The 10,273-nt window shown below is 53.5% G+C and overlaps 1 protein-coding gene across 1 annotated transcript; it reads left to right on the top strand.

Moving 5' to 3' along the window:
- The first annotated feature begins 1,286 nt into the window (after nucleotides 1-1,286).
- CAOG_07976 (proteasome activator subunit 4) lies at nucleotides 1,287-9,342 on the top strand. The gene is made up of 8 exons (XM_004343014.2): nucleotides 1,287-1,677; nucleotides 2,215-7,057; nucleotides 7,265-7,772; nucleotides 7,923-8,197; nucleotides 8,332-8,427; nucleotides 8,510-8,584; nucleotides 8,797-9,015; nucleotides 9,115-9,342. The coding sequence occupies exons 1-8, from the start codon at nucleotides 1,415-1,417 to the stop codon at nucleotides 9,247-9,249; spliced, it is 6,414 nt and encodes a 2,137-aa protein (XP_004343064.1). The 5' UTR covers nucleotides 1,287-1,414; the 3' UTR covers nucleotides 9,250-9,342.
- The last annotated feature ends 931 nt before the right edge of the window (nucleotides 9,343-10,273 follow it).

Raw genomic sequence — 10,273 nt, 5'->3', positions numbered from 1 at the left:
CTGGGTGGTAAGTTCTGAAATTGGCGCCAAATCGACTGAGACGCCAAGACATGCGGCCAACGCGCGCAGCTGTTCACTGTCCAAATGCAATAAAAAGCAAAGTCAGTCAAGTCAAGACAAAGACAACTCCAGTGTGACGATTAGGGCAATCACATTCATTACCTGAACGGTGCTGGAGCTGGATTCGGGGCCTGTCCAATCACAAGGGAACAAAAAAAGTGAAACAAGTGGTCATTACCTCCTTTCCTTGCCGCCATCAAGTCAAAATCGATGCTTTAGTCTTGGTTGACTAAATGACACCAAGGGCGTTTCACGAGGAACTGAGGGACAGCAGGGGGCAGTGGGAAAAGCAGAAAGAAAAGGAAAACAAAAAGCAACCAAAACAAAACAAAAAAAGGCGCCAAGAATTGCCAAGAATTGCCAAGAATTGCCAAGAATTGCCAAGAATCGCCAAGAACTGATCGATGCATGTCATTCAACCCCAGTTTCGATGGAAAGATTCGGTAAAAGTATCAACAATGAATTGCGGCACTGTATTTTGCGGGTGGCAAAGTGCACGATAGAGTGGAGCGGGGAGAGACCCATGAGAGGCCTTCGCAGCACTTACAGCCATGAGTGCGAAAACGAAATAGACTGAAGTGAAACAGGTCAGCTTTTGTTTCTCCTTTTAGAAGTGATTTTCCTCCAATTCCGAACCTTGCTCATCATGATCCAAAATACAGTGCGAGTATGATCGAGTTTTGAAATTTCTCCCCGGGGGTAGAAGGGGACGGGGAAAGGGGGCAGAGATCAGGCTCAACGATGAGCAATCACTCACACTGGGCTTGTTACGAACTGGGCTCATCCCTAATCGGTCTTCCCCTCATTCTACACTATATTCTTAGTAAACGATACTTCCGCATACATTTCGTACGCTTCAATAGTGATTTTAGGTCAAGTTCCGGGAAAGGTCGTAACACAGGTGAAGCGCTGTTTTGCCGCGTTTGACTTACCATTGTGAAAAATCTGAAAGGCACTTGCTGGACTGAGAGTTCAAGACTCGATGTGTGTTTTGTGACCAAGGTAGGTCTGTTATGGATTGACGCGCATCTGTACTGGGAGTGTGTTCACTCAAAGGTCAATGCAAAGTCAAAATTTCACAGTGCTCCGACCGCCCCGACTTTTTGCACATTATGTATAAAACTTATGTTGAACAAGAATATGAAGAGAGCCAGAGTCAAGGTGATTTCAACTTTTCGACCGGTTGGTGAATGTATCTCGTATCGAGTCTCAAGCCAGTCTTCTTTCACCATTTCCGCGGCTGCGTCCCATTTCGATTCGTGTTGCAACGTGCTTGGCATTTCCAATCACACACTCACATACACACAAGGACACTCACAAGCCAAACCCTCGCTCCCACTTCCAAGCGAGGACGATGGGGACGCAGGACGATCATTCACCGCCTTGGGTTGCGCCCATCCGCTACAACCAGCTCCTGCCCTACTATCACGCGGCTGGCCTGCGCCCGACGACGGATCCCGCTGAACGTGCGCGTGCTGAAGCGCACTGCCGCGGCGGGCTCGAGGCCGAGGCCGACACCCTCCTCGCGTCACTGCTCGAGGCCTTCCAGCGCGCCGTGCTCTCGCGCGATCTGACGCCAACCGGCCAGCTCGCGGTCGCCACCAGGCGCATGTCCGAGTAAGTTGCACTCTACAAAGTGTCGCTCATCTCGAACACCCCCTTCCCCCGGGTCCTTTCCCCCTTTCAAACCCGAGGCGAGGCGCAGAAGCAGCGAATGGCGCGTATTCGGGAAACACAAAAAAAAAAAAAAAAAAAAAAAAAAAAAAAAATTGGTGTGTTTCTGGAGTCTGAGCTTGAAACAAAAAAAAAAAAAATCCATTTCAACAAATCAACGCAACCATTGAAGAAGGCTTTGTTGAACCGATGCTCAGCAAAGAAAAGAGCAAAACAAACAAGAAAACGAAGCAAAGTGTGCGCAACAAGTCAACCGACGACAGAATGGCAAGAATCGAAACTTGTCGAATTATCAAGGAACACAGCAAACATGAAACGTTTTGTTTGGGTTTGATGCGGAAACTTGAAACTTGAAAAACATTTGGTGGCGGGAAAAATGTCGTCCAATTGCAATTCACTCACTCACAGTTCCTCCATCTTATGCTGTCAAATTATTTGCCTACTTTTTGTTTTGCCCCCCCCCCTCCCTGATTATTACAGCTACATTGACTTGTATGGATTCCGATTCACCGTCGAGCAGCTCTTGGCGCTCATCGAGACAACGTACTCGCTGATTACGACAACCAAGAACATTCAACTGTCATCGCAGGCGGGCTTGATGACCTTCCTGACTCGCTTGCTGGAACCAACAGCAATGCTGCCCGTTGGGCTGATTGTGCTGGACTGGCGCCCGCTCGCCGCGTTTTACAGATACTTGCATTGCCACCCTCGGTTTCCATTCAAGCTCGAGGCAAAGGAGCATCTGACTCCCCTGTGCACCCTCATGCAAGCCTGTCGTGACTTTTTTGCTCCCAGCGCTGCGCAAGAGTTGCTTGACGAATACCTCCCCATGCTGGTCCCCGTCGATTCGTCGTTTGACGAAGCCAGCCAGATGCTGTCCCTCCTTTTGCCAACGCGACAGGTGGTCGAGAAGCACATGATTCAGGCTCAGCTGGCCGCTCCGTCGACGCCCATTCCGATTCTCAAGCCAGAGCAAGCTGTGCCGTGGTTTTCTCCCCTCATGCAAACGTGGCGGTGGACGGAAGACCGGAAGCCGTGGGACTGCCGATTCCTGGAGCTGTTTTCTCGGCTTGCCCAGCACTCGTGCGGCCTGTTGGACTGGTCGGAGGTGTCTGACCGATTCTTTACGGCCATTGCCCGGCAATTGGAAATTCCCAGCGGCGCCGGCTTCTTGCCGTCTGCGCGCGGCGGTAAATTGCGTGGCGAACAAGTCGACACGTCGCGTTGGATTGTCGGGGCCATGCGACCGGATGGCGCCATTCTCGATCGTCTCGAGTCGCTTTTGCAGTCGATTGAAACCTACTACCATCCCAGCAATAATGGAGCGTGGTCGGATGGGTTGTCTGTCTTTCTCCACCGCTTGGCAGACACCTTTTCTTCACGCTATGCCCAAGAGCGCCAGGACCAGGAGCTCCTTGCCGAACTGCAGATGCTTCGTACGCAACAAGAGCACGGCGACCCACGGGCTGCTGATGGAGCCAACTATGGCGTGGGTGATTTCGGATTTGAGCGGCCCTCAACATCATCCATCGACAAATCCGCCAGCCGCACGGAAGGCGCCACTCAACCAAACGTCTTTTCGGACGAAGAGCACAAACTCCTCGCTCAATGGTGCCCCATTCCTGAGAGCGAGCGAATCACGCCCGAGACAGTCCGTCGGTTTGTCGAGATGCTCCGGCCCCTTGCGCTCCTCCAGCTATTTGCCAAGTCCGAGACGTTTATCGCCAATGCTGTGTCCACCATCAAAATTCTTGCTCTGCTTTGCCCGCAAGCAATTCTCCCGCAAACGCTGGAACGCATCTACCCGGCCTTGGAAACTGTGACGGAAACCCACCAAACCTCTGCTGCGCTCGCTTGCCTTGCAGGCCTATCGCGTCTCTTGTTCTGGCGGCGATTCTACCCCGGGGGTGCTCAGCATCTTCCAGCGCTGCTGCAGCTCATCCTTCCGGGCATTGACGTGAACGATTGGAAAAAGACAACTCCGACGCTGCATTTTCTTTCGTGTCTGTTTGCCAACGTCCCAATCCGCAACTACTCTTTGCTTGCCCGCAACGAAGCCTACGGCCGAGCCTTTGGTCATGACAACTACCTGTCTCTGCCATTCACCGACGTGGACGAGCAGCTCTGCGAAGCTTCCGCGAGCTTTGGGGATTGGGTTTTGCAGCTGATCGACAAGGTTCTTGACATTTGCGAAAACCAGCTACCGCCCAGCAAGCGTGGCGATATTGGCGAAGGGGCATTGTGGGTGCTGCCTGGCACGTGCGAGCTGCTCTTTCTCTCGCTGGAACCCGAGTGGCTTGACAATGTGATTCTCCGGGTGTTTGACTTTACCATGACCCACCTGCGAATGAACTCGCTGAAGCTGGTTGGGCGCTTGTGCAAGAGTCTCTGCGCTGCCGCTCCTGCAAAGGTTCTTCGGCAGTTTGTGCCGCGGCTGTGCGAGCAAATTATTGCCAACTTGGAGGTCGAAACTCCTCCTTCTTCCTCCCCAGTCACAACAACCCCCGATGGTGCAAACCAAGCGACGGTTGGAGACATTCAACGTGTTGACGATCAAGTGCTTTGGCAGCTGCGTATTCTCGCACAAATTGTGGACAGCGGCGCTGCCAAGGTGTTAGAGTACAAGCCCATGTTGCTGCAAACGCTTCAAGTCTGCTTTTCCCAGATTCACCTGTTTGACCGTCGTTTGGCCAAGGCCGCTGGCAAGCTACTCCGGCGATTGTTGCGGACGCTGACGCTCCCCAACTCGAGGTCGCACAAGCAGTTTGATCTCCAAGACCCGAGCGCGACCCGGCCCCATCTTCAACAACTCCGAGACTTGTACGATAACTGGGGGCATGCTCCGGCGTTGTCTAAAGTCTCGCTGAACTGGGACACTCCTACCGCGGAAGGGCTCGCGCTCGTTGATGAGCTGTTGACAACCATTCTGGCGCCCACCATGGCTCGATTGGACAAGCTGCTCCTTGGCGTGCGCGAATCCACTTTGCCCTCCTTTTTCGCCAAGCACGAGGCCCTCGCCCATCTGAATGTGCTCTACAATACCATTGCTGGTGCCGGGTCCTATCTGGGCCCGTACTTTGGCACTGCTCAGGAAGACCAGCAGCTTGCCAACCAACACGGCCACCCTTGGATCCCACGACCACCCATCGCAACCACCACAGCCACCGCGTCGCAGCACTGTCCATCACAGGACTGGCGCAGCTTGCTTGCAGACTGCTTGGCCAGCTCGCTGTCCTACGTTGTCTCCGCTGGCAGTGATGACACCAAAGCGGCACGATTGTTGATCAAGTGCTCCTCGCGCTTCATCTCCGACTTTGGCAGGAGCACTGACTACCTGAAGCATTCTCTCGTCTCTGTGAAGGGCGCACACAAGGCTCTATCAGCGGTGCGGTTTGAAGGCAACGACGTGTCGTGCCAGTCGACTGCAGCGTGGGAACGGTTGACGGTGCGCTTCCTCCCACACGTGTCCAGTAGCGCTACACCAGACCAGATTCGCCAAGCGCGCATTCAAGCCGCGAATCACGTGTTACGGCTCCAGGCAACCTATGAAACGCGTGCGAGGCCCATCCCAGCCATCATCAGTCTTCGGCGCGTCCTCGTGATGCATTGCTCAAGGGTGGCGGCTCTTCGGTACTCGGGACTTTTCACGAAACGGATGGAGACAATTGCTGCCTTTCTGCTGCAACTTGCGATTCATCCGTATCTGGTTGTCCGCAAACGCAGTCAGCATGCCATGCGGCGAGTCATGGAGACATTCCCAACCAGCTCGATGGTATTGCTGCCAAAGTTCCTGAGCGTGCTTGAGGAAGCAACAGCCGTGGTCGCAGCGGCGCCCGTTGGATCGCGTGATACTGGTAGCTCGTTGGCGGCCGCCGCCGCTGCTTCTCTGTCCAGCCCGTCAATCTCCATCGACACGGCCATCGAGCACATCAAGGGCATTTTATTCTTGCTGATGCAACCGCTTTGCCTCGTCCACCTCTATTCTTCGTTCTGCCTCATGGAACGCTGCTTTCTCGCCATCTATCGCTGCAGGGTGATTGAACGTCAGTCTGTGCAAGCGATGGTCCCATTGCTCTTTAATGCAGTGAGCCACCCGAGCGCCGGCCCGGTGCTTGCCACCACAGTGTCCGACGTTGCGCTCACTCTTGCGCAGCAGGCCGCTTTCTCGGCGATCGCGGCACCTCTTGATGTTGCAGCGCTGCTTGCGCAGGGCCAGGCCGATGAAGCGGCAAGAAATGACGGTCGTCGCGCCGAGCTCGAACACTTTTCCCAAAAGCTAGTGTTGCTTTTGCCGCGGTTGTCCACCCTGCACCACGCAGCCGCGGAGGACGCTGGCGAGGCCGCGCCAACGGCTGTGACCTGGCCGTACGAGGCTATGGTGTTGGCCACCATCGGCCAGGTCAGTCGCCCGGATGCACTGCTGGATCCTCGCCTTGTGGCGGCTGAGGCTGGGGCGTTGTTGAGCCACGTGCCGATGATTCGCGTCGGTGCCTTGTCGATTGTCGTCAGCATTTTCCGCGGTCTGAAACGCTTCACCAGCCAACCTTTCGTCAAGAGTGTGCAATTGACCACGCCCACAGGAGGCGCCGAGTTGCTGCTTGCTCCTCAACCCATGGGCAACAATCTGCAGCAACACCCTCCCGCCCGTGACCATATTGTGTTTGAGCAGGCCAACCCCCCGCGCAACACGTCGCATACAGCGCCCCCAGGAGAACGCCTGGACAACCAAGACCGTCGAATCCAGGTGCACAACCCTTTCCCACGCACGCGCGAAGAATGGGAAGCGACGCTATTCGCAGAAAAGAACTTTTTGGGTTGGGTGGCCTTTCCACGGTCGTTTGTGGCGTATCGCTACACCAAGGATTTGCCCGGTCTCGGTATTCGCGACCCAGCGTCCATTCAGCCTGCAGAAGCCCCTCTGTGGGCTGCATTTGCCGACCCAGTGACGGCGCATGCGTTTGTCAAGCAGTTCATCCTCTTCCAAGAAATGGACCATGCTCCTGCCAACAACGACGCGCAGTCCAGCGGCGCCCGCTTCAGCACGTCAACTGCCAAGCTGTACAAGCGCATTTTTCGGCAGCTTGGACCGGCCGCCCTCGAGCCGTTCAAGGCCCATTTGATGCGCCAGGTCAAGAGCGACGAGCCTGGTCTGCAACGTACGGCGGCTGAAATCATTGCTGGCGCCGTTCGAGGCAGCAAGCATTGGACCTTTGACTGCCAAGAGCAGTTGTGGCTGTTTATTGTGCCCTTGCTGCGGACTGCTTTCGACAAGGCTGGCAACTACACGATTGATGATTGGAACAATTGTCTACTCTTTGCAGTGGTAAGTAGGGGGGGGGGTTTGTTCGATGATGCTCAGCGAGTGCTTTGCCTCACTGCCGAGTGCTGGTCACTTGTGGTTTTTGTTTCTGGACTGTTTCGATACGATCTCATGTCTTCATCCTTTTGCTTGTCTTCTTATTTTTTTTTCCTTTGCTCTGTGCTCTTTCGCTCCCCGTTTGTTGCTCTTCCTCCCATCCCCTTTCGGCAGTACGATCGCGATGTGCATCGGCTCCGCCATTTGGTCCAGCTCGTCTTACGCGAGCCTCTGTTTTCGAATGATACATCCTCGTTTTATTCGACGTACCGACGCCTGTTGTTTGCCCACGCGGTGTCCAGCGAGATGGGTTGGCGTGTTGCCGACGAGTCGCTTTTGATGATGCCCGTTCTGCTCGAGAATTTGTCGTATCCGTACAAGCTTGTTCGCCAGCAGCTCGCTCTGTTGATTTTGGGCCTTCTTCAGGGCACAACAACGCCGCAGACAGACGGCGCAGCGATGCACTTCCATCCTGCTGCCAGCCAAGCGCTTCCCGCCATTGTGACTGCACTCGAGCGGTGGCACGCGTTCAGTCGGCGCCAAGCGCACGAATCGACCGAGTCCAGTCCCTCGTCCGGCTCTAGCAGTGACCCCAGTCCATCTGTCACCCCGACGCCAGACCGTAGTGAGACTAGTCTGCTTTCTCCTGAGGACGAGGCTTGCCTGAATGCTGGGCGCACAGGTATGACATGCATTTGGATTTCTCCTGGCCGGTTTGGCCTGTTTTTGTTGTTGCTGCTGCTGTTGTTGTTGCTGTTGTTGTTGTTGTTGTTGCCGCGCTTTTCGTTTCGCACTCACGGTGCTTTGTGTTTCTCTGCTCTGCCTCCTTCAGCTCTCGAGTTTGTCTTGCGTGCGGTGACCCGCCTGGGTCGGTTTGTGCTCGATGAGCACATTCACAGCATTCTGCCGCTGCTGTTCCAATCATACAATTCAACGGACGAAGAGGTTCGAATTGTTGGACGCCAGGCTTTGAATGAGATTTCCAACCTCGTCTTTCAACCCGTGGTCCTCGAAAGGCTCTTGCGGGCCATGATTGCGCCTCTAGATCGAGCATCCCAACACCACTACACTTGGCACGCAAAGATCGCCTTCTTGTTTTCGCTTCAGGTGAGAGCGACTGTGGTCGGATTGTGTGTGTTCTGTTTTCTTTTGAGGCGAGAGAGATTGTGGTTGGATTGCGTGTTTGTTTGAGCCGTTTGCTCACTTTGTTTGGACGGTCGCTCCGTCTTGCTCCATGTTAGTCACTCGTTTTCCGGAATCAGTTCTATATTTCCCGAGAAATGCTCGATATGATTCTGCAAGCTGTTCTGCAGCTGATGAAGGATGAACAAATCGAGGTTTGTGTTTTCGCGCAACGAGAGTGGGCTGCATCATCGCTGTACTCACTTGCCACCGTCGTTTTTTTTGCAATGTCTGCAGGTCCGACAACTTGCTGGTGAAACGCTGGGGGTTCTCACCCGATGCGATTCCAGAATCACCTCCATGGGGCTCATTGTGAGTTGCCCCCCCCCCTTTTTTTGCTTTTTCTTCCTCCTCTTTTTCTTCTGCTTTTGTCTTATGATTGCCTTCTGGTTGTGGTGTGATTTTTGTTGCCATCTGGACTTTTTGCTCATTGTTGGGTCCTGTCTGCCTTCGCTTTCTGTGTGTTCTACTTGCCTCTCTTTCGGGTTTGCTTCGCTTTGTGCCCCTGTGTTCGGCCTTTGCAGGAAACTACCTTTTTGCCATGGTCGAGGACCCAACTGCCAAGCCGAACGCTGGCATCGAGTCAGCTGAACAGCAAACAGCGAGAGCAAGTCCTTCAACGGCATGCTGGCGTAATTGGTTTGTGTGCCTTTGTTCAAGCCCAGCCGTACACTCTGCCGTCTTGGATGCCCGAGCTGCTTGTGGAGATTGGTTCGCACCTGTCCGACAGAGGAGCCATTCAGGTTTGTTTTCTTGTAGCACTCGTCTCGATGGTGAATCGCTTGGAGCGGAATGCTGACATGCTGCTTTGGTCTGGCATGTTCTCCCCCTCACCATCACAGGCAACCGTCAAAAAGACATTGTCTGAATTTTGGCGCACTCATCAAGACAATTGGCACAATTTCAAGCTTCAATTTACTGAAGATCAGCTGTCGGTGATTACTGATTTGCTGATTTCGCCCAATTACTATGCCTGATGAGTGGGCGTGGGGGTTTAACCCCCGTTTTTCGTATTTTGCTGGACTTTTGTCTAGTCGTGGTTGTTTTGAATACATTCTAGTACCTTTGTCTCTTGTTTTTCAAACCAGTTGATTGCCGTTGAAATGGCACGGCCTGTTCTGCCTGCGCAAGTCCAATCTTGTAAATTTTGACTTGCAAATATCATCTTCTTTCATTCTAACGAGCGTGAGCGGTAGGGTTTAGTGAACATGGCGTTGGCCCGAGTCCCCAACGTGCAGCGTAAACAATCGGGCGTTGTCGATGTTTTTCGCTCGCCTAAAGTTCCCGTCCTTTTGCCAACATTATTGTCAAGGTTTGTGGTGTTTGTTTAATAGTGTGTCAGGGCTTTTGAAGCCCCGTGTTTCTGCACTAACGTGACGAAAGACGGCCTTGCAAAGTTTTCTTTTGCCGCTTACACAATGCAACAACCAACGGCTGGCGAGCGACTTCGTTGCTTCAGAACAATCTCAAGGGTCTACAGAGTAATATACCAATTTGCAAATTTATTGGGAAACTCAAATCATCCGCCGGAGCCGGATAGGACCTTGAGAACCTGCAGGGCACTGGTCGTGTAAATACGAAACTTGAATTCACATGGATGTACGCGGTTTTCGACCCTGGGCTTCCTTTGAGTAGCCTGTAAATCAATTTTCGTTGCCTTGGGCAACGAGCTGTTGCAGGCAATCGGCTGCACCGAAAGCCGAGAGCACGGCAGAAAGTGTGCTGAATGGTGTTTTGATTGTTTCGATTTTCGGTTTCCCCATCCCGCTTTTTGCGTTGTCGTTGAAGTTCATTGCATCCATTGCTCTTCGTGAGGCTGCGATAACCTTTTATTTTCCCCCTCTCTAGTGTGCGCAAGCTGGAGCGCTTGACGAGGTGAGGACTGGTTTCCTTTTGGGGATTGTTCTCTCGCACCGTTCCTTCGCGAATGTTTGGTTGGAGCGACGGCGTGAATCCATTTGTTGAACCCTGCTTTTGGGAGTCGACCCGCAGATCCGTGCT

Source organism: Capsaspora owczarzaki, assembly GCF_000151315.2.
Source record: "Capsaspora owczarzaki ATCC 30864 unplaced genomic scaffold supercont2.16, whole genome shotgun sequence".
Taxonomy (NCBI): Eukaryota; class Filasterea; order Ministeriida; family Capsasporidae; genus Capsaspora; species Capsaspora owczarzaki.
The sequence above is the reverse complement of the archived record's forward strand: the minus strand, read 5'-3'. Positions and strand labels throughout refer to the sequence as shown.